Raw genomic sequence first — 24,319 nt, 5'->3', positions numbered from 1 at the left:
CGTAGGAACCCCCATGGCTGAGCCAGTCCTTAAAGGGACAAACAACTGAAGGCCTTCTGCGGACACCTCTACTGGCAACGGGGACAACGCACCCTTCTGAAAGGGACCTGGGTGTTGTGTCACAGTGTCTGCCACTGCAGTTCCATAGTTCCATAGTTCTCTAAGGAGTCAGAAAAAAGTGTAAGACTTCTCTTTTCAGAGGGAGTGAAGAAGGTGAGATTTCTGTGGCTGAAGACTGTGGGACCCGTGATGATTTTCAGAGAGGAAATGGTGCAAAATAAATTTTGGCATATTTTCACTTGCTTTGGCTTCTTCCTTTTCTTCACGGCACATCTGTCTTTTTGTCCAGTTAACAGGAAAGCGTGCTATTTTTTAGTTCTCATATTTTTGCTCTTTTTCTACTGTTTATTTTTTTAAATCAGAATATTTCAGACTCGAAGCCAGATCTCTCACTCCAGCTAATTTTCTTTGATGGAGAAGAGGCTTTTCTTCACTGGTCTCCTCAAGATTCTCTGTATGGGTCTCGGCACTTAGCTTCCAAGATGGCATCAACTGCACATCCACCTGGAGCGAGGGACACCAACCAATTGCACGGCATGGTGAGTCCAGGTAATTTTCACGGTGCTGCAGCTACAGACTCTGCTTCAAAGGAAGCCTGTGGCAGGGAGGGGAAGCCAATTAAAGACCTAAAAATGCCAAGGCATTCTTGGAGCAGAGTGTTTATAATAGAACATTTTTTTGGCAGGCGTTGGGTTTTTGAGGAATCCCAGAGCTAAAAAAGAATGATTCTAGGTTAGAAGTTATGTTTGACTGAGCTCAATTAAAATGATGTAAAAATTCAGAATAAGGAAACATCAGATTCATTTCAGTCCCACGGGAGCACATTCCCCCAGTAAATATTAGAGGTGGAGAGAGCAAATCCCATCTTTGAGGCCTCTGTCAAGCCAGAGGAGGCTGGGGTCTTGGGAAATGGAGTAAGAGTGGAACGTAGTATGGGGATGAGAGTGAAGAATTTCCTCGGTGGCTTCAAAGCATTATAGTGACTCCAAGTGTGTACAGGACATTTTGATGTGTCAGTTTTGATGTGGTGTTTTGGCATGGTGGTGGACACATTTCAGTGCTGCCTTAAAACCCTGCTCCTATTACCAAGTAATGGGTGCAACTTATGGCCCCCTACTCATCCCCCATTCTGACCCCACAGCCCATACCTAGTCCCTTACTCCACCTTTGAATTTCCTTCCTATTCTGGCTCTCTTCCCATATTTGACTCACTCAGTATTTGAGTCCTCACTAACCGCAGCATGGAACCCCTGAGACTTCATTCTTCCCTGTGGCTCCATCCATCCCTGGCCCTCACCCTACCTGTGAACTGATAGCCTGTTTCTAACCCTCTCCGTTCATCCCTGTCCTTTGCCCTATCACTGACCTTCACCCTATGAGTCCAAATGGCCACATTCAATGTCCTCTGTGAATCCAGCACATCTCATGTTGGCTTTCTCTCTGTCCCGTTGCCCACTGGCAGCTCATAAGGGGTTAGGAGAACATAACTGGTACCTCATTTAATCACTTTTGCTCAAGTGGCTAAAAAGGGTTCAGAGGAGAAGAGACCTGATTGATCGGCAGGAGGAACAAAGTTATTTGTTTACCAGTCCAAATATATGAATCCATAGTGATAGTTAGACCATTTTTTTCCCCCAGAAACAAACTCTTAGGCGCTTATCCAACCTTATGAATATACTCCTATTTCAAACAAGCCTATTTTTTCCCAGTGAATATATTTAATCATCATTCATGAGTTAGTAGATACTATGTCTTTAGAGTCATATAGACTCTGAAAATATTTATCTATTGCATGTCAGGATCAATGCTAGATATTTACCCATACCTTACCTCACGTATATAAATCAGGAGTTCTTAATCTGGGGTTAGTCTTCAGGGAGTCCTCAAGCCTGCTGATGCTTTATGGCTCAAATAAGTTAAGAAACACTGGTTTATTATAGAGGCTTATAGCCAGAAAGGACCTTTAGTGATCAGCGAGCTTGAGCTTCTTGTTTGATAGAAAAGGAAATGGATATCCAGGGACTAAGCTCATAGAGCTTCTAGTCAAGGAAATTTTCTTATATGCTGCTTTAAGGAATAAATAGTTACTATCCAAATGCTCTCCTTTGGCAGCTGTGTTATTATAGACTGGGGATAAAATGGCTAATTAGAATGGAATAGAAGATCAGACAGGCTTGCATGCCTACCTGAAAATAAAGCAAATGTATTCTTTTTTTTTCTTATGAAATATTTATCCAAATGTCCTCCTTCTAATTTATCCTTAGTGATATCCTTCTGGGGTTACAGACAAAAAGAATCTACAATTTGCCATTTGTCCACATTGCATAAGCAAGATTTAAAAATTTTCCCCAAAGGATTCACTTACAATGTTATTAAACCTTTTGTTCATTTATACAGCTCCGCGTTTTATTCTCAGTTATTAAAGTGCAGTTAGTTTTTTTTTTTCACCTATTCTGCCTTTTATTAATTTTATTTATTTATTTTTGCTGTGTTGGGTCTTCGTTTCTGTGCGAGGGCTTTCTCTAGTTGTGGCAAGCGGGGGCCACTCTTCATCGCGGTGCGCGGGCCTCTCACTATCGTGGCCTCTCTTGTTGCGGAGCACAGGCTCCAGACGCGCAGGCTCAGTAGTTGTGGCTCACGGGCCTAGTTGCTCCGTGGCGTGTGGGATCCTCCCAGACCAGGGCTCGAACCCGTGTCCCCTGCATTAGCAGGCAGATTCTCAGCCACTGCGCCACCAGGGAAGCCCCGTGCAGTTAGTTTTGACTGATTTTTTGTTTTTCCATTGATGAGTATGAAATGTGTTTTGGCGACAGTAATTATACAATATTTTTTCTCCCTTAGGACTTATTGATCTTACTGGATTTAATTGGAGCTCCAAACCCAACATTTCCCAACTTTTTCCCAAACACTGCCAGATGGTTTCATAGACTTCAAGCAATTGGTAAGCACCACGGTTATTAAAGAGTCAAACCTGGTTTCTTCCCACTGACAAACACTGAGTTTTAAAATTCAGAATTTATGATTTAAGTGTGTGATTTGAGTACACAATATACTTTACTGGCTTTTTTTCTTGCTTTATTGATTAGTTTATTATTCCTATTCATCTCTTTTAGAAGACCCACTTTATTTTCCTGCATGAAACTGAATTTTGAAACGGAAACATAAAATACTACATTTCATATTTGCATATCCTTAGAAATGGCTTGGAAATATTTTCTCAGAGTCCTGTTTGAAGCATATGGAATGCATTTTTAGGGAAAACTCAGCAAAGCATGTTGGATAATGATGAATGTTATGTCCTCATAATGATACCAAAAGATATTCTTTAATGTTTCTTTCTTTTCCATCTCAGTCTTTGTCATCTTCTCTTTTCTGCTTTATGCAGATGTGATTTTCTTTTAAATCTAGTACAATCTCTGCTTACTTTCCAAAGGTGTAAGAGATGGCGATGCAACAGCAAGCCAAAATCCTTCAAGAGTCATTTAAGAGAAGGTTCAGTGTCAAATAAATGAGTGGAAGGGACCAGATAAGGTTAGGCCAGACCAGCCAAGGAAACAAAGATATCTATGGCTCAGGAGAGAGAGTTGGGGCTTGCAGAAGGAAAAGGAGAATAACTTCTTTCTCTTGTACCTCCACTCCATACACCCTTCCCTCTCCACACACATACACACGAACACCCCACAACAAAACACAACAAAGCACAAAAAATTGGCCTCAGGGAGAGGTGAGCATGCGATAGAATTTTATTATAGAATCCAGGCCAGGAGCCCTGCTTTGAGGCAAGAACATCAGGCTAAGAATTCCTTTCTAGCCACACAGACTTCTTGGAGTAGGATAGGGTTGTACTTTCTTCTCAGCAGTGGGGAAAATGCTGCCATCTCAACTCATGCTTTTGCCACGAGTTCAGAACGTGCTTATATCCAGATCTAGAATATTATGAAAGAAACTTTTACCTGAACCTCAGACGCTTATCTTTGGCAAATTTAAATTTCTAGTTTGAAAGAATTGCTATTATGGTATTATTAATGTAAGCTTCTTGGGGACACTTCCTTACAGCATGTTTTCCTTACTTTGAGTAGCCTCAAGAAATTGGGTTTGGCCTTCTGTCAAGGATTTGATTCCCTTCTCTTATTTCCTCCACTGGAATGAATTTATATCAGTAACTCACATCTTAATACAATTTTAACCCATTGTATAACCCACTGAGTGATACTTACACTTCAAACCATATCTCTAATTGTATAAGGAAAAGTTGTAGCCTAAGGTAAAGGAATTATAATTATCAATAAACAGATGGGAATATTGTTTTGGTCATAGTAGGGGCTTTCTTGATGTTCCTAAAATCACATTACATATGAATGCTTACCACTCGGTCTAATTTTACCCTTTAAATTTAGTAATTAAAATAACCAATCCTGGAAAATTTCATTCAGTTGTCTTAAACTCTTCTTGTGATCTCTTATCATCTTGTAACATAGGCTCATGTTATATGTAATCCTGTATGTAATACATGGGTTCTATATTGCAAGATGACAGGACTGATGGAATGTAGGCTGATGGTTCTCAAATTTCAGTGTGCATTAGAATCACCCGGAGGGCTTGTTACACCACAGATCGCTGGACCTCACCCCCAGAATTTCTAATTCAGTTGGTCTGAGGTGGGACCAGATAATTTGCATTTCTAACAAGTTCCCAGGTGGTACTGATGCAGCTGATGAGAGACCACTTTGAGAACCACTGATGCAAGTCATAATAGGTATCCCTTTCCCAAAGAGTGGTCACTCAGTCTAGTACTTCATACCTGTTCTCTCTAAGGATTCCCCTTTCAAGCTCTGCATCTCCTCCTAAGGCATCCTTCATGCAGGATTGAGGATCTGTAAGTATCTACACCTGTGTTTTTTCTCTCCATTTTCCTGTAGCTTTCTCATTCTCCATCTCTCTATTGTTCTGTTGAGTTTCTGATTCTAAGGAGGTTCTCACCTGTAAAGCTAGAATCATGTGTGACTCTTAGAAGGACTCCAAAATGTCCATACCCAAGTTCAGCTCAGAGGGTTTTTTTTTTCTTTTTTACCAAGAACAGGTTTATTAAGATCCATGGTCAGTTACAAGTTTGGTTTGGTTTTTGGTCACTGGCCCCAAATGCCACTATTCTGAGTTTACATCAAAATACAAAGCCCAACATTTACAGTTTGAAAACTTAAAAAAACAGACGCCAACGACAAAGGCTTTTAAAAATCTCGGTTGAAATGTTCTCCCTCCTGCGTCATCTGTAGAATGAAAGGCATGTGAGATGCTGTGAGGATTTCTGACAGTGAACTCGTATTCATCATGTACTTTGAATATTTAAATGTTACCAAAATATGACTGTGTCTTTGAGTGCTTGATTTGATTCAAGGTACAAATGATGCTTTTGACCATCTTTGGTTGTAAACAAAGCCGGCAGCCTGCCCTCAGGGGACAAGGTGGTGACGGCCCTGATGACCTGCTGAGTGGCCTGGGGGCGTCTTTGCTCCCATAGGGTCTCTCCTTCTCAAAAGCAGGCGTGTGGCCCAGACTTGGAACTGCTGGGAGAACAGAGTGGCCCTTGCTTTGCCAAACGTGGCAGCAAAATCAGCTTTAAAATCGCGAACCAGAGGAGAACAATTGTCTAATTTTGTTAGGGCTCTCTTTTAGGGCCTGATTCTTCTTTGGAGCCAGAGGCTGGGTTCCTGTCCTGGGGTCTCACCGCCCACCTCCAGGGCAGTGAGGGCAGAGGCCCCGGGCCCTCTGGGGAGGCCTGACTCCTGCAGCTCAGAGGTTTTTGTCATGGGTGTACTACTGCATAATGTTTTAAAACCAAGTGTCAAGATTTCAAACTCCTTATGCATCTGACTGTTGATCAGATAAAAGGATATGTTCATCTGCTGTCTAATTATCATCTGCAGAACATGAACTCCATGAATTAGGTTTGCTCAAGGATCACTCTTGGGAGAGGCAGTATTTCCAGAATTATGGTTATGGAGGTGTGATTCAGGATGACCATATTCCATTTTTAAGAAAAGGTAATGTATGAGTGTATATATGTATGCATGCCTGCACATGTGTGTTTTTTACCTATTATATTTATTGTATTTTATATGCATTTGCAACAGTCTAGAAGTGTGAAGAACCATTAAATTTAATAACTGATTAAGTAAATCATTCACCAATCATCTCATGGCTTCTATTTTTTTTTTATGAAAGTCATTCCAAATCCCTGAGGACACTTACATTTTTTCCTACACATTGAATATTTATCAAATCTCATATACCTCTGACATCCTGCCTTCCCTTTCATAGAGCTAGATTGTATTCTTATAGTTTGTGTAACTGGTGTTTTCCTGCTAATAAAGAAGAAATATTCTTTTTCTTCTTTAAAATTTATTTATGTTTGGCTGCATTGCGTCTTCGTTGATGCGCGCGGGCTTTCTCTAGTTGTGGCGAGCAGGGCCCAATCTTGGTTGCGGTGCGCGGGCTTCTCATAGCGGTGGCTTCTCATTATGGAGCACGGGCTCTAGGCATGCAGGCTCAGTAGTTGAAGTGCACGGGCTTAGTTGCTTTGCGGCACGTGGGATTTTCCTGAACCACGGCTCGAACTCATGATCCCTGCATTGGCAGGCGGATTCTTTACCACTGCACCACTAGAGAAGTTCCGCCTCCCTATTCTTTACGTAGGAGCAAGAGTTATCTTTAAAAAATGTCAATCAAATTATGTTACTTCCCTACTCTAAAGCTCTGGTAGCTTGCCATCAAGTAGAAAAAGACCCAAAGTCTTTATCATGACCTACAAGGGCCTCCATTTTATACCTCTTTTCTCCCTCACTATCACCTCCTACCTCTCTCTCTAATTATTGCTCTGATCCAGCCACATTGCTTGAGAAACACATTGCCATTCCTCAAGCAGGCCAAGCACACTTCTACCTCAGGACCTTTGCACTTGCTAAAACTGCTGCCTGGAATGCTCATCCCCAGATCTTCACACAGCTTGCTTTCTCCTTTGTTACATCTATTTAAATGTTAGCTTCTCAAAGAGGCCTTCCCTGATTTTAAATACCTCTTTATTGGCCCTACTCTCTGCCTCTCATTCTCTATTCCCTTACCTTGTTTTACTATTCTTTATAAGCCTTCTCACTTTCTAAAATTATTTTTTGTATTTGTTTATTTGTTTCTTTCTCTAGTAGAATGTAAGCTTCATATGAGCAGGGCTTTGCCTTTTCACTGATGAACCCTCAATTCCTAGAATAGGGGCTGGTACATAGTAAGTGCTTTATAATTATTTACTGAATTACTTAACATTTGTTTAACGAATGAATGACTTTGGAGTGTAAGGGTAAGATACAGGGAAGTACACAGAAGATGATGAACGATCAGCTGTGTTTATATACTATAGTATAGTACAGTATATAGTACAGTCCTACTCAGATTTCCTTGAAGAATGATACTTTCTAGTTTACTCACGGGAAATATGCACTTAATTACAAGTTGTTTCATCTTGTTAGGTGTTCCAGTTTTGCATCTGATACCATCTCCTTTCCCTGAAGTCTGGCACACCATGGATGACAATGAAGAAAATTTGGATAAAACAACCATTGATAATCTAAACAAAATCCTAAAAGTCTTTGTGTTAGAATATCTTCATTTGTAATATTCTGGTTTAGTTTATGATAATTGCATCTAGTATTATATTCAAAAGTCAAGGCACCCTTTAAAATAATCTGACTCCAGATGCTGTGTGGAAACTTCTGTGTGGAAACTTCTATCCTATAGATTCATTCTATAGGTATCTTTGAATATCCTAGATTTATGTCATGTCCAAATTGCTTATTCATTTTCATCTAGTGATAAAGAAAGGGAAATGTAAGAAAAACTGAAGGTAAATATCTTTTAAAAACTTCTTTAGATAAGAAACTATGAAGCTAAATCAGATGTGTATAGTCAGTATCACGTTTTTCTAAATAGTACTTAAATATGATGGTCATGTGCAAAGTGCAGCCTTAGTTTTATGATTTTCTTATACTTGGGAATCTATTGCATATAATACAAAACAGAGATGCAGTTTGAAGACTCAATTTCTTTGAGAAATCTTTGTACGGTTTATTTCATGGAAGTTAAATCAGAATTAAATGCCATGTTGTGAATGTCTTTTTTTAATATATGAATGAAAAATTGTATACCTTAAAGTATAGCTCAATTTTTATAGAGTTTTACAAATTTAGCATTTTTATTGTAAAATAATATAGTCAGTACCAAAAATCTAGAAAATGGAGAAAAGAAAAAAAACCTATAATTTCATTATATTAGCAGAGTAACCATTTACTCTAGTTTTCCTTCACATATTTTCAATGCAGTTTTTATGTCATTATAATCAAACTCTACCTACAAGTTTTTGGCCTTTTTTCTGTTAAATTACATAATTACCAGACATTTATTTGCTGTTTTGATCTTGGGTTGAGATGAAGACAGAGACTGTTGAGTGTGTCCTCCAGAGTCAATATGAAGGTAACACACTGGGAGGACAGAAATTAGGATCATTTTTGTGTAGGTAAATTATATGGTATTCAAGTTTGTTTAATTACTTATAGCCTATTTCTTTCAGGAGATTCATGGAAGCAAAATTGTTTGGGCTGGAAACACATAGGAATTCATGGATTTTTCTTTGGCTATGGGAAACAGTTATCTAAAAATACAAACTTGATCAGTTAAACAATTAGGAAATTGATCCTGCCATATAGATGAAGTTAGCTGGGGGCTGTTGTTTTTCATGTGCTATCTGTTCTGAGCAGACATTTAATAAACCTCACTGAATTAATGTGCTGAGGCTGGGTAGGGAGTGAGATAGACAAGCTGAGTGGGAAAGCAATGGCAACCTTAAGTTCAATAACAAAGAAAGTCATTGGAAAAGGAATTTACTTATGAAAACAAACTTTCCAGGTTAAAAAAAGGGATCAATATAATTTTATCTATATGAATTGATACAATTTTATAAAAGAATAGCCAGTTATAGACAATTATATCTAACAATATCTGTCTATAATCTCATGTTGGTAAATTTTATAGAACTAGATTTTTATAGGTTTCTTTTTATTTTACAAATCTTCTAAAATTATATAAAGGGAAGTCGTGCCTTTGTGAGTTAAGTAATATTAACAGCTAACACTTATTGAGTACTAACTCAGTGTCAGTGTCATAGGTGCTTTATATGTTTTTACCAACTTAATCCTCACAACAATCCTAAGGGGTAAGGGGTATTATTAACCCCATTTTATGATGCTCAGAACGGTTAAGTCTCTTCTTCAAGATCATGAAGCTAGTAAGTGGCAGTGCTGGGTTTAGAACCCAACCAGGCTGGTTCTAAAGCTCATCCTCTGAAGCACTTTAGAGTACTGCCTCTTTACATGAAAAGACCTTTGAAGAAAGTTCTTAATGCCAAGTGCAAAGCAACAATTGTGTCTTGAAATTTTTATAGGTCATTCACTCAGTCTGGGAGAGCATTCTTAAATCACTGCTGCCAGGGTTCACCTGACAATGTTAGGCTTCAGAGGCATGTCATTTGTGATAGAATTATTTCTCTGCCATATCAAAGGCTATTTTTACATAAGCATGCATATAACAGAAATCAACATGAATGGATCCAGGGCTAAAGAATCTAAGCCACAAAGCAGGATTAAAAGAGGCTGAGTTTTCTGGATTAATTTTTGGATGAGTGAAAACATTTGCAAGGGGTTCAGGGAAAACATTTTTTTTAAACACCAGAAAAGAAATGATTTAATTGATGATATTAAAACAGAATGAGGGCTTCCCTGGTGGCGCAGTGGTTGAGAGTCCGCCTGCCGATGCAGGGGACACGGGTTTGTGCCCCGGTCCGGGAAAATCCCACATGCCACGGAGCGGCTGGGCCTGTGAGCCATGGCCGCTGAACCTGCGCGTCCGGAGCCTGTGCTCCACAGCGGGAGAGGCCACAACAGTGAGAACCCCGCGTACTGCAAAAAAACCCAAAAAACAGAATGAAAAGAAGTTTTAATAAGGAACCTAAAAATTAGTTGATAGTACTACATATATAATTATAAGCCTAAATGATAAATTCTTTTTGAGGCAGAATGAAATAAATAGATCTACTATAATCTGTTGGGTTGACAGTTGAATTATTTTTAGAGGAGGAAGTTGGAGGATATGTTGAAATGAGATAAAAGGAAAAATAAAAACATAAGCAGATTAGCTCAATGAAAGTTTCCTTCCTTCTAAGTGGCATATTCGAAAATTCTACTCACTAAGATTTTGTACTAATATGGGAAAAGCAATCATGATACTGGAAAGGGAGACATTTTAAGGCATTAATCTTGATATTAATCCCTGAAATATGTTCTGTATAAAAATGCCAGTCAGAAATATTACTTTAAAAATTATAGCTACAAAGGCAGGGTTCCATAAACATTATGCTGTATTTGGAATTTTTCTATATGCATTTTGGAGCATTTTACTGCCCCTAAGAGAACAATTTGTATGTTTTGTCTATTACTGTCAACCCTGCAACACACAGGGCTATTTTTCTTCTTCAAAGAAATGAGTTCAAAGGAAAATATTCATAAAAGAGTGTTCATAACCTTGGCATCTAAAAAAATCATGAGTCTGTTATTGTAGCTCGAGGGTTGTGGCTGGGAAAGACAGATCCTTCAAACTGGAGAAATTTTTTAGATGGTGAAGCAGTTGTCATAAGAACAAAGCAGCCCATGTTTTCAGCTCCAACTCCAAATCCTTAAGTTGTTTTTTCCACGGAGCTTCTTTCTTCCATCAAAGAGGTGCATTCATTATGATGCTGTAGCAAAATCATGTGAAAACTGAGCATTTGCTCCACTTGGCTCAGCTGGAGGTGATTACTTCTTATAAAGGAGGGGAGGACAAGCCGCAAGACATTTCTATTTCTCTGATGTACAGACGCGCCACATGAGGCTTGATCGTGATATATTCTGCTGAAAATGAAATCTCAGTTTCTTTGTAAGCCCTAAACCTGAGGAAAGACGGTGTGGGGATAAAGGATATAAAGAGAAGATGCGGGAGACTATTTATGGCAGCCCTAGTAATTTAAAGCAAAGCTAACATAGGAGATTTGGGGAAATTACTTAAATTTGCTGTTTATGAAAGTATGGGGCTTGCTTTCATAGCCAGTCTTTTCACCAACTTTTGGCTTCAAAGATGAATGTATGAAAGATTGAGGTTTCACTCTGAGTTTCAGAGCCACTTTCTACGCAGTCTCAAACTCTAAAAGTCATTTGAAGTGGTTTAATGGCCTCCCCTTCTCCCTTCTGTCTCCCTTCTCTGTCATCTATGCTACATCTTTCTCAGCCTTCAAATAGCTAACCTACTGCTCTGTTGCGAGGAGCAGGTCCCACTGTGGAAAATCACCGCCATATTTCACGGAAGGACTGAGGTGGAGAGGAGACGTCATTAGCTAGTTGAGCCAGTAGGGTGGTATGGGACACCCTTCAAATCCTCTTAAACATGAAAATGGGCCCTAGGATCCTGGCACTACAACCAGCAGCAATAATTTATGGCAGTTTTGAAGACGGCTGATATGAAAGGACTGTGTCGTGGCTGTAGCCCTCAGCCTGAATTTGGTTGCTGTGCTCACATGATGTGAAATCATCTTACTCTGCCCATATTTCAAAGGCAACACATGGAACGTAGCCCAATCTCCCAACACATCCAAATTTGCCAGGGAGAATTTAGACCATTTGTTTGAGAATTAATATTAAGAGCACAGAATTGTCAAGAAGAGAAAAAAAACATGACTTAAAGCAAAAAACAGACAAGCAAGTAAACAAACAAAAATCCCAACCAACCAACCAAATTAAAACCCTACAAAGATCACAAAGGTAACATTAAAAATAGATTTTAAAGCTGTTAAATTATAAATAGCACTGAAAACTTTGTACTATTATATTTACAGATTACTACAGGGTACAAGAGGTCCTTGGCAGTCAAGGATTTAACATTTGTGGTTTTGGTGAACAAAGAATGACATGCAGTGAATTATCTGAGCTAAGAGATTAGCGTGGAGAAGTGGATGAGCCTAGCTGGCTTCCAGCCATCAATTTCATTGTTATTCTCTAGTCATCCTTGCACTAACACTTGGAAAGTAGTAAAACTCATTTGTTTGTAAAAAAATGAATGCATGCCTCCCCCCCATCTCCTAAGCCAATTGCTCTTACTGGAGATGTAATTAAAGAGGTCTAGAAAAATAATGGTGCTGTACAGATAAGAGCAACAAATGTTCACCATGGTGAGCGAATGAGTTAGGTGACTTATGCACAATGCTGCCATTCTCTTGTCTTACAAAGGATGTGGCATTATAATGTTCCCCTAGAATGAAGATGTACTTGATCCTCCATCAAAGTTCTTAAAATATAGGGTGAAAATCTTGGAAGAGGAGCACAGATGTTATAAGAGTATCTTATGGCTCTGTTATCAAACCAGTTCCATTTGCCTGATGCACAGCAAGCCAAATGCTGAGATGCTGAGGTTTACAGCTGAGAAAGTGTTTATTCACAAAGCAGCCGATCGGGAGACTGACGAATAAGTCTCAGATCTGCCTCCTGGAAGGCAAGGGTGTTGGGATATTTATTGGATAAGCAGAGTGTCTTAGGCATGGGGAAAGGTGATTGGAGGTCAGGAAAAGATGAGGTAATCGGTGTTTTGTGCAGGTGCATCTGGGTTACATGCTTTTGCATGTTCAAAATAGAGGCACTTAGCTTGATGAGAGGGTGGAGTTTTCCAGCCCACTGATGTCTGACAGGACACCTGGGTGGGCCCTGTTTTAGGGTCGGTGGTCCCAACCAGTTCCAACTGCCTTGCACTGGACAAGAGTTGACTCCAAGTTCCTATAAAACAACTGAGCTGTGTGAAGCTGGGAAGGTATGTAATTAAAGAGAAAAGAAAGAAAGAAAGAAAGAAAGGAAAATAACTAAAGTGAGCTTAATCAATGAAGGCAGTTTATAAGCCAAGGGGTTTTAACAAACTGTTCCTTTATCTGTTGTTCTGTAAGACAAGCTCAAGAATTTCTATAGTTATCAGCTTCTGTTAACTCTATGCAGTATGCTTTCACCTCAGGCTTTGAACATCTGGATTTAGAAGATTCCTAAATCCAGCTGCTCATGCTTCATTTCTTTGCAATTGGACCCTAGTGTTGGAAATGAGAGTTTGTCATAGGAAAACAACGTTGCTTTCCCTAAAATCAGATTTTCTTCAAGATCATTGTGTTTCTTCCCCAGACCTATACTGCAAATTGGTAGAGCTTAGAAAGTTACATTCAAGGGAAGAGCATCTCTGGATACCTAAATTTGTTAACACTTCCTCTGGGCAAAAGACAGAGAAATGACATTATCTGAGAAACCAAGAAAAATTGAGAGTACTGAGAAATTGACCAGGAAAGGTAAGCTTCGGTGCTGCAGGAGGCTGGCAGTCATGGATGAGACCTTGTCCAGACACTGCCTGAGGCCCTAAAGACTGTGAAACTGATGAAGATCAGGGGCGGCAGAAGGAAAGGTTTGTTAACTCACAGTGAATGTTTCAGTCCAGCAGTTCTCAAAATCAAAAGGTTCAAGGCACTTTGATCAAATAGATGTTTCTTATACCCCTCCTCAAAGGCCCGTAAATGTTATCAGACCCATGTATTAGGGCTAGCCAGGTCATATGTCTCCATCAAAGTCATTATCAGACCAGGGCATGAGTGGAGTCTGAACTGAGATTGTTGTTCAGGGGTTGGGAATAAGAGAGTAGAATTCCAATCTTTTAGAGCTGAAAAGGCCATAGAAATCATCTACTCTCTGGTTTTTTGCCCTCAGCTTTAGATTTTTCCCTGCAGGTGGTACTGCAGAAAGAGCTCCTCTCCACATTCTTGCCCCGTCTCAGTGGTAGAATGGGCTCCAACAGATTTTAAAGTTTGTGTATGAAATAGTAGAACACTTTCTTCAGAGGAGATCTCACATGGATCCCTAAAGCTAAAAGAGCAGGTCTGACTGAAGTGGGGAGAGAGTCCTGGAACCTTGTCAGCTAAGCCTTGTTCAGTAACCACCTGCCTCCCCCAACATCTCTACTTAACCCCACAGGGACTCCATGAAACCTAGGGTTGTGCAGAGCATAGCTTGGAATTATGACTTCATTCTCAGTCTTCTTTGACTCAGTACTTAGAAACAATGACTTGGCTGATCACTTACTATTTGGGATTCTGGACCCAATTCCATTGTGCAGGGGTGAAAGGGGAGCTTCCCACACAACCAAGCAATGCTCTGCACACCAGCTGAGTATCTTACAATTCAACTCAATTCTGACACGATCTTCCTGGAGGTAGCATCAAATCAAGGGTTCAGTCTCACAAACTGGCCCCTTTTCTCCCCACTTCAGATGCCAGTCTAAAGCCCATATCATCACCTGTGTTTTTGACCCCCTGGCAGTAGATTGGAAGTTCCAATGACACCCTCCAACTCAGAATGCCAATCACCAGTCCAGGTTGTTACCTGGACTTCTGACCAGCTGGCTATATATCAAAGGATCCCACTACCCCCTCCTTGGGTTCTACTGATTTGCTAGAGCAGCTCACAGAACTCAGAGAAACATTTCACTTACTAGATTACAAGTATATTATAAAAAGATACAGCTCAGGACAGCCAGATGGGAGAGATGCATAGAGCAAGGCATGTGGGAAGGAGGGCGGAGCTTCCATACCCTCTCTGAGCATGCTGCTCTCTCCAGATCCCCATGTGTTCATCACTAACCAGGAAGCTCTAGAACGCTGTCCTTTAGGGGTTTCATCACATAGGCACGACTGATTAAATCATTGGCCACTGGCGATCGATTCAACTCAGTAAATGGAAAATTTTGACCCATTTACTGACTCCTCTTTCTCTCAGTTCAGCACGTTAGCAAATCCTGTTGACTCTCTTTCTACCATGTCCCAAATCTGTCCATTTTTGAGTACCGCTCCCACTCTGGGTCAGGCCACCATCATCCCTCTCTCACCTGGCCTCCCTGCTCCATCCTTGTTTCCTTTTTCACTTCTCCACACAGAAGCCAGAGCCATCCTTTCAAATTACAGTCATGTCACGTTACTGCTCTACCTAAAACCCTCCAATGGCTTCTCCTTTCACTTGAAAGAGAATCCAGTGCCTTCTTGTGGGGCTGTCCAGGCCCCACAGGACCTGACCTCTTTTACCTTTTTGATCTCACCTCCTACCACTTTCTTCCTCACTCATTTCACCCCAGTCACACTGACTTCCTGGCTTTTCCTAAACAAGCTGGGCATATTCCCGAATCACCTGGGGAGCAGATGTAGCAATAAATGAAGTCTCACCAGCCAGGAGCCTGAAGCTGGGTTGTGAGCGGTCTGCACTTGGTCTTATTTCCCAAGGCCAACTGAAGAGGTTCTGGGCTCAATGCTGGGCTGTGGCCATTAGTTTCCAGCAGGTTCTGAGAGTGCTGCCCTTAGAGATGAGGCTGACTTAGAAACAGAACAGCAACAAGTTTCAATGTGTCCAGAGAATTCTCAATGGGTCCAGAAAACTCCCTAGGTCTGTCTCTTGCCTCCCTTCCCTTCTCTCCTTCAAAAGATGGATATTTTAAGAAAGCCCAGGGAAGAGATATGAGAAATATGGGATATAAATAAAGTGGAATGAAGAACCACATTATTGTGTATTTTTCAGCATTGGGTCATGTTTTTTGGATGATACTTGGTTGGGGAGCAAAAGGCCAGAAGATGATAGAGGGAAAAAGAGAGGAAGGGACAGTTGAGGTTCCTTTAGGCTTTAAGTGAGAAACCTGTCCTCAGATCCTCAGAATAATCATACTCCATCTCCTTTAGGCTTCTGTGTACTAGCAAGGCCTCTGGGCCTAGGTTGTTCCTTTGTGGTAGTAAATAAGGTCCAAGAAAATTTGCATAGGCAACACTAAAGCATCAACTAAAAAGTTTCTGACTTATCCCTCTGACTCCCTCCTACATCTGCCAACAGAGAAAACTCCAGGGATGAGGTTGTTTCCTACCTCCCTGTTCTGGACAACGTTCCTCCCTGAGAGGTGGGGTGGAAGTGGAGGGGGCATTCTGCATCCTCATGGTCCCATGCCCTCTCCCTTCTTCCCATTCCTCTCTACCAAACTCTGTTTCCATTTTGAGCTGAGAGTGATGGATAGCAGTGTTTATTGAAAACATTTTTAAATCAAGAGATTAAACTCTGATAACAGTTGAATTTCATACATGAGTCAGTGTATAAATCAGATTGTAGAGTTGATGCTTTAAAGATATTTCCACGTTCTCAGAATTGCAGATGTGAACTCCTAGACATTGTTTCCTCCTTAGGGCAACTTCAGCATGTTACTCACGAAGATAAAAGGCAGGACCCTTGCAGAGGCAATAGGCTACAAGGCTCAAGTTGTAGGTTGCTCTGGGCCCCTGAGTCTATGTGTCTCCTTCCCCGAATTCAGTGCCTCACCTTTTATATGCGGTTGAGCTCCCACAAGCTGTGTGACACCCTGACAGTTTGCCCCAGGCAGGCTGGCTTGAGTTTCTCTCATGCTGTGTTTTGACAGTGTTGGTTAGGGCACAATCCATGGGATCTGTTTGGATTGGCGGTTCTCCCTCTGGACACGGGTCGTATCAAAGCAGCAGACAGGCTGCCTGTCTGAGCCATTTTTCTGACATCAGGGCTACTGCTCTGGCTGCTTTCAGACCTACACAGTAATCATGTGGAGAGGGCTTGAAATGGTTGGGCATCAAGTGCAAAAGAAAAAGCACTCAGAGGTGTGGGATTTATTTGCATTGGTTCAGGGAACTAAAGAAAAAAGTTATTGGAGAACAGAATATTCCTGGCCTGTGTGTCCACTGAAACCGGAATTTGTCTTACTGTGCTTTCTTGGTTCTCCTCCAACCCAGATGGATCTTTCCCAGGTTCTTTTGCTGGTTCCTCTTCATCTCCAGTCTGGTTAATATTGAAGGGCCCAGGGTTCAGTTGTTGGTCCTCTTTTCTTCTCTCTCTTCGTCCATTCTTGACCTCATCCAGCTCCAAGTCTTTACCTACTTATTGATGACTTCCAGGCCTCTAACTTGCCTTCCAGTCTCGTGTATCCAACTGCCTATTTTTTTTTGCGGTACGCGGGCCTCTCACCGTTGTGGCCTCTCCCGTTGCGGAGCACAGGCTCCGGACGCGCAGGCTCAGCGGCCATGGCTCACGGGCCCAGCCGCTCCACGGCATGTGGGATCTTCCCGGACCGGGGCACGAACCCGTGTCCCCTGCATCGGCAGGCGGACTCTCAACCACTGCGCCACCAGGGAAGACCCCCAACTGCCTATTGAACAGCTCCTTTTGGAGGGCGTACTCAACATGCCTTCAATGAGCTCCTGGTCTTCTCCCCACATACCTGCTCCGCCTATGGCCTTCTTCCAGTAGCCTCATTCTTCCTGTGGCTGAGCCAAAACCATTGGTGTCACACTTGATTTCTCACCTTCTTTCACATACCACATCCAATTAGTCAGGAAATAGCCAGATCAAATCTACTTTCAAAGTCATCCAGAATCCAATCACCTTTTATCACCTGCATTGTTGCCACACTGGTCCAAGCCATCATTACCCCTTGTCTCGATGACTGTAAGATGCCCTCATCAAGTCTTCCTGCTTCTACCCTAGCCATCTATTCTCAATGTAGCAGCAAGAGTGATCCTTTAAGGAAGTAGGTCAGATCGTGTCACTCTTCTGCTCAAAACTCTACAACAGTTTATTTCACTCAAAAGTTAATGCCAGCATCCTTACAGTGGCCTGCTTGACCCCCTGTGATCTGTGCCCTAACACCACTCTGACCTCATCTCTGACCAGTCTTCCCCTTTGCTCACTTTGCTTCAATAACACTGGTCTCCTTGATGTTTCTGGAACATGTCAGACTGGATTCTATCTCAGGACTTGTACACGGGCTGTTCCCTCTGCCTGGAGTACTTTTCCCCCAGATACCTTCATGGCTAATTTCTTTATGTTCTTCCAAGCTTTGCTAAAATGTAACTTTTCAGTGAAGTCTTCTTTGACCCCTCTATTTAAAATTTTAATCTTGTTCTGTTCTATATTTTCTTTGATTACCCTCTAACATACTGTACAATTTACATAATATGTTTGCTTTTTATTGTCTGCTTTCCTCTTTTAAAATGTAAGTTCCACAAAGGCAGGGATCTTTGTTCATTTGAACAGTACCTGGCATATGGTGGGTTTGTTAAATGAATGAATGAATGAATGAAATGCAGTGGAAACAAGAACAGTCTTACAAGGCAGCCAAATGAAAAGTGAGCAGTAGAGGCCACAGAACACAGGAGTTTAAGTTGTGGCCAGGTATGGTTGAGGACCAGAAAGATTCAAGGTTGTAACTGGAGACAATGCTATGGGCTAGAATGGTCAATTCAGGAACCCTCTGGGGTCTGCTTCATGGTCATTGATAATAAGCCAATTGACTAAAAGCAAAATCAGTCATCCTACTAGTTAGTCCCCATGTAGAGACATGACTTGTAAATTAGTCTTTCTCCTCACCTTGGTTATTGGAAAGCTGCATCATACTTCATGATGCAAAATAATCTAATACGATTCTTGATTAGGATACGGAAATGGATACTTGTTATATATTCTCACTTTCACGCAGACATACAAGATTGAAGGGAAAGTGAAGGTTTCAGAGGGAAATGCTGCAGTCATAGAATTGGAGCTGGAGTAAACCAAATGGAAATTTTTTTGTGGTGAGTTTGATTCCCATATGTACTTGGTGTATAAGTTGACTTTTAAGTTGTTTGTGATCTCTGCATATACTACAGCCACTTCTGTCACAGCCTATGGGCTAGGGCATAGCATCAGAGAAGTGACAGTGATGTATCGATGAAGAACAAATCATCTGATTGTTTCAGGACAACTTAGAGGGATGCCCAAACCCAGCTTCATCTTTCTGCCTCTAGTCTCAGACCCTTTGATTTCTGGTATTCTTCCCCTTGCTAGCTTCTCCTTCAACTCAGTTCTGCTTTACCTGTGGATACGGTCACTGTAATTATCAGTAGCATCCCCTTCCACTCTCAAGGGACTTACTTAAGATGATAATTTGGGGGAACATCCTACGTCTAGAGCTCAGATTGCCTGGTAACCTTGGAGCCTCCACTGGTGGCCTCTCTGCCCCTTGCCCCTATGCCCCCTCCCATTGGCTTTGGCTGTGGTGAAAACTTGATGGTGTGGAAGTTCACTTTCTCCAGAAATTCAAAATTTCACTCAGTTCAGAATATGTAATTTGGCCATTGAATAACAGGGTGGATCCAAAAGTTTCCAGTTACCAGCAACAGAGAAGCAGGGCTAACTGAGAACAGAAGCCTCAGCCCACTCTTTGGGCTTGGGTGACCAGGAACCACATTGGCTCGCAGATTGTGCAGAGGATCTTGGTGTTCTGTGAAGTTTGTGGCGTTTTTGTTGGTCATATGGGCAAGTCATGCCCCCTCTCTGGGCCTTGGTGTCCTCATCCGTAAACTATAGGGATTTAACCTAATGATCTGTTGGGTCCCTTCGAGTGCTAAGATTCTATGCAGTAGTACAGCATAGTGTTTAAGAGCCCAGCCTTTGGAGATGGAATTGAATCCAAATCCTGGCTCTGCAATGTAAATGGCATTCAATTTTGAGCAGGTTATAAACTCAGTTTTCTTGTGGGTAAAATGGGTTTCACACTCACTCAAGCTTTTTATGATGACTCAATGAAATAGGTGATAAAACACCTTGTGGGGTGTCTGACACATGATCACTCAATGGGGGATGTTGGCTACTATGATCTTGGTTGTAATTTGCATGGGATTGCTTTCAAAACACATGATCTCATGCAAAGCTCACAGCTGTGGAACATTAGCAGGGTGGCTATTGTCATCTGTATTTTATCAATGAGAGGAGTGAAGTGCAGAGAAGTCAGGTGATTTCACAGAGCTGGTCTGTGACAGTACCAGGGCCTTGCCAGGTATGGTGGGGAAGCAAGAAGTGCATCGGTCAGGCATTCATCGAGGAGGCGGAGCTGTACTCACCTACCCAGCAGGACAGATCTTCAATCACAGTCATTTATGTAAGAAAATTCCCCAGAGATTATATCAAAGGAGAGCCAGTTGTAAAAAGCCTGAAGATGAGGTCAGGGAGAACAAAACATTTTCTACTTTTCAGACAATGAAATAGCCCCGTTCTCTCCTGTTGTTCCACTGTCCTGACACATTGCAGTATCAGATGTTGCTAATGTCATCATGGGGATCAGACTGTTTCTCATCAGCCTCTCTGATCATAGTTCCCAAGTTCTGAGACTCAACTCTTCACCTCTGATCTTCGCCACTTTTCCATCTGTATCTCTTCTGAGGCCCCTCTTCTCACTTAAAAGGGCATTGAGAGTCTTTTTCTTTTTAAAAAAATACTTTTAAAAGAGAGTAGATCTTTAATGTTCTCACAACATACCCACACACACACAAATTGCAATCATGTGAGGTGATGGAAGTGTTAACTAACCTTATTGTGGTAATCATTTTGCAATATATGTGTATAAAATCATCAAGTTATACACCTTAAACCTACACAATGTTATAGGTCAATTATATCTCTATAAAGATGGAAAAATTAAAAAATAATTTTTATTCCTTTGCTTTCTATTCACTAAGGTAATACATGCTTATTGCAGAAATGTTGAAAAATACATAAATATATAAAGAAGAAAATACTAACCTCAGAAATGACTGCTATTAACATTTTTACATTTCAAGCTAGATTTCTCCTATGATCATACATCAATTTTACTTAATCAATATTCTATATATGTTTGTTTTATAATCTTACTTTTGCATTTAAAATCTTTATGTGAGCATTTCCTCATGTCATTAAAATGGTTTGAAAACAGCTTAAAATGGATGATTAATGGCCCATTATATGCATATACCAAAATGTATTTAACCCATTTCCCAAATGTTGGACTAACTCTTTCCAACATTTCATTTTATAAATAATACCTGATGAAAACTTTTGAATGTAAACCTTTGTCCACATCTCTGTTTATTTCATTGACAACGCTTCCCATGTAAGAGGGCAGCAGGATGAATAGCAAGGATTAATCCTTGTTGGAAGCAGCTGAGCAACAGAAAGGGCTTTTGCAGGGGCCTTGCTCTGCCAGTAGGTGTCATCTTTGCCTCATGGTTTCTGCTCTTACCTATTTTTCTCAGGATTGTTTTTGAAGGCCAGGAATAGAATACATTTGTGAGTCAATGGAGTTCAACTCCAAATATTAGAGTCTCCCACAAGAGACACAAATCAACAGTGCCTTGAGGGCTGCAGGCCTGGTTATTTTGTTTTCTCTGTTGGGTTCATTTCATCCAACCCAGCAGCATGTTTGCTTCTGACCTGATTCTAAGAAAAAGCTTGCCATCTGGGTTGTCGGCAAAGCGCCACCCTTTTAGACTCTCTAGGGAAAAAACACACAAAAGTGTGGAAAAAGCGCTACTGCTTTCTAAAAGCATGGGGTTAATTAAAAATTCACAACAATTTAAAAAGCTAATGATTATCAACACCCTATTTTAGATATGGAAACTGAGGCTCAGAGATGCTACCTTGGCCAAGGGGCCATGACTAGTTAATGGCCTAAGGCAGCATTCAAACCCAGGTACATTTATTTCTGAAGCCTGTAATTTTAACAATTTTCCTATTCTAGTTAAAAAATATAGATTCTAAGCCCCGTCCCAAGCTTATTGGACTAGAATATCTGGACCCAGGGGCTTAGACTTTGCATTTAAATGACCTCCTTGGGAGATTTGTATGGGCAGTAAAGGGAAATGCCCACTTCATCTGTTAAGTGACCAACTGAACCAACTAGAAGCCATGACTAGAGAGGCTGGGTTGACCTTGGGTGGTCTGAGTCTTGAGTCACTTGTGCAGTCCCCATTTTATGTCAGCAGCAAAGGTCTTGAAATACTCTAGGGTGGCTTGGCTCAGAGCATATGATATGTTTTGAAATTGAGAACTTTATTGCTTGGGCAACCACTCTCCTTTCTTTTGCTAAAAAGATTCTTTGAAACTCTTTTAATTCCTTAGCAGATCAGCAGCGTGGCTTACGGACTGGGCCTGTGCATGTAAGTCAGACAGGTTTAGATTTGCATTCTACCTCTGCTACTGCTGATCTGTCTGATCCTGGCCAAGTGACTTAAGCTTGAAGTCTGAAAAATGGGTGTATTTACACCAACTTCATAGACTTGAAGTGAATATTACATGTTACTAACAAGAGGTGAGATAACTAGCACTTGTCTCATAATAGGTGACCAGAAAATAACAGGAGAAAAAATATAACCATTTGATTAAATAACAGGGAGAGGAAAAAAAAGTTATTTTAAACATAGATAGCTGACTTTTTTTCTAGCTATTTAAAAACAGCTTTATTGAGGTATATTTACATCCATACCAGAGAATTCACCCATTGTAAGTGTACAATTTGATAATTTTTAGTAAATTTATTGAGTTGTGCAACCATTGCCATAACCCAGACTTTGACTGCTTCCATCACCCCAAAGCATTCTCTCGCACCTGTTTGCTGTTTCCATCAGTTACCCCCAGCCTCAGGCAACTACTGATCGGCTTTCTGTTTCCATAGGTTTTCCATTCATGGACATTTCATAAAAATGGGATCATACCATATGTAGTGTTTACTGTCTGGCTTCTTAGCATAATGTTTTTTTGTTTTTAACATCTTTATTGGAGTATAATTGCTTTACAATGGTGTGTTAGTTTCTGCTTTATAACAAAGTGAATCAGTTATACATATATATATGTTTCCATATCTCTTCCCTCTTGCGTCTCCCTCCCTCCCACCCTCCCAATCCCACCCCTCCAGGCGGTCACAAAGCACAGAGCTGATCTCCCTGTGCTATGCGGCTGCTTCCCACTAGCTGTCTATTTTACATTTGGTAGTGTGTATAAGTCCATGCCACTCTCTCTCTTCGTCCCAGCTTACCCTTCTCCCTCCCCGTGTCCTCAAGTCCATTCTCTAGTAGGTCTGCGTCTTTATTCCTGTCCTGCCCCTAGGTTCTTCATGACCAGTTTTTTTTTAAGAATCCATACATATGTGTTAGCATACAGTATTTGTTTTTCTCTTTCTGACTTACTTCACTCTGTATGACAGACTCTAGGTCCATCCACCTCACTACAAATAGCTCAATTTCGTTTCTTTTTATGGCTGAGTAATATTCCATTGTATATATGTGCCACATCTTCTTTATCCATTCATCCAATGATGGACACCTAGGTTGTTTCCATTTCCGGGCTATTGTAAATAGAGCTGCAATGAACATTTTGGTACATGACTCTGTTTGAATTATGGTTTTCTCAGGGTATATGCCCAGTAGTGGGATTGCTGGGTCATATGGTAGTTCTATTTGTAGTTTTTTAAGGAACCTCCATACTGTTCATAGTGGCTGAACCAATTCACATTCTCACCAGCAGTGCAAGAGGGTTCCCTTTTCCCCACACCCTCTCCAGCACTTATTGTTTCTAGATTTTTTGATGATGGCCATTCTGACTGGTGTGAGATGATATCTCATTGTAGTTTTGATTTGCATTTCTCTAATGATTAAAGATGTTGAGCATTCTTTCATGTGCTTGTTGGCAGTCTGTATATCTTCTTTGGAGAAATGTCTATTTAGGTCTTCTGCCCATTTTTGGATTGGGTTATTTGTTTTTTTGTTATTGAGCTGCATGAGCTGCTTGTAAATTTTGGAGATTAATCCTTTGTCAATTGCTTCATTTGCAAATATTTTCTCCCATTCTGAGGGTTGTCTTTTGGTCTTGTTTATGGTTTCCTTTGCTGTGCAAAAGCTTTGAAGTTTCCTTAGGTCCCATTTGTTTGTTTTTATTGCCATTCCTCTAGGAGGTGGGTCAAAAAGGATCCTGCTGTGATGTATGTCATAGAGTGTTCTGCCTATGTTTTCCTTTAAGAGTTTGATAGTTTCTGGCCTTACATTTAGGTCTTTAATCCATTTTGAGCTTATTTTTGTGTATGGTGTTAGGGAGTGATCTAATCTCATACTTTTACATGTAGCTGTCCAGTTTTCCCAGCACCACTTATTGAAGAGGCTGTCCTTTCTCCACGGTACATTCCTGCCTCCTTTATCAAAGATAAGGTGACCATATGTGCATGGGTTTATCTCTGGGCTTTCTATCCTGTTCCATTGATCTTTCTGTTTTTGTGC

General features: G+C 40.9%; 1 protein-coding gene across 5 annotated transcripts in view; it reads left to right on the top strand.

The window, feature by feature from the left end:
• QPCT (glutaminyl-peptide cyclotransferase) overlaps positions 1 to 8,216 on the top strand; it is a 28,170-nt gene extending 19,954 nt beyond the window's left edge. For 2 of the 5 annotated variants that reach the window (XM_004265048.4, XM_033419265.2), the window contains 4 exons: positions 423 to 599; positions 2,902 to 3,001; positions 5,985 to 6,101; positions 7,578 to 8,216. In XM_004265048.4, coding sequence (XP_004265096.1) covers positions 423 to 599; positions 2,902 to 3,001; positions 5,985 to 6,101; positions 7,578 to 7,723 — 540 coding nt within the window. In that variant the 3' untranslated portion in view covers positions 7,724 to 8,216. Of the gene's footprint in view, positions 1 to 422; positions 610 to 2,901; positions 3,002 to 5,984; positions 6,107 to 7,577 lie in introns of those variants that run through there. The other 3 variants (XM_033419266.2, XM_033419269.2, XM_033419268.2) reach the window with 3 other exon arrangements.
• The last annotated feature ends 16,103 nt before the right edge of the window (positions 8,217 to 24,319 follow it).

This window comes from Orcinus orca, chromosome 13 (assembly GCF_937001465.1).
Source record: "Orcinus orca chromosome 13, mOrcOrc1.1, whole genome shotgun sequence".
Lineage (NCBI taxonomy): Eukaryota > Metazoa > Chordata > Mammalia > Artiodactyla > Delphinidae > Orcinus > Orcinus orca.
This window is presented reverse-complemented; position numbering and strand designations above follow the sequence as displayed.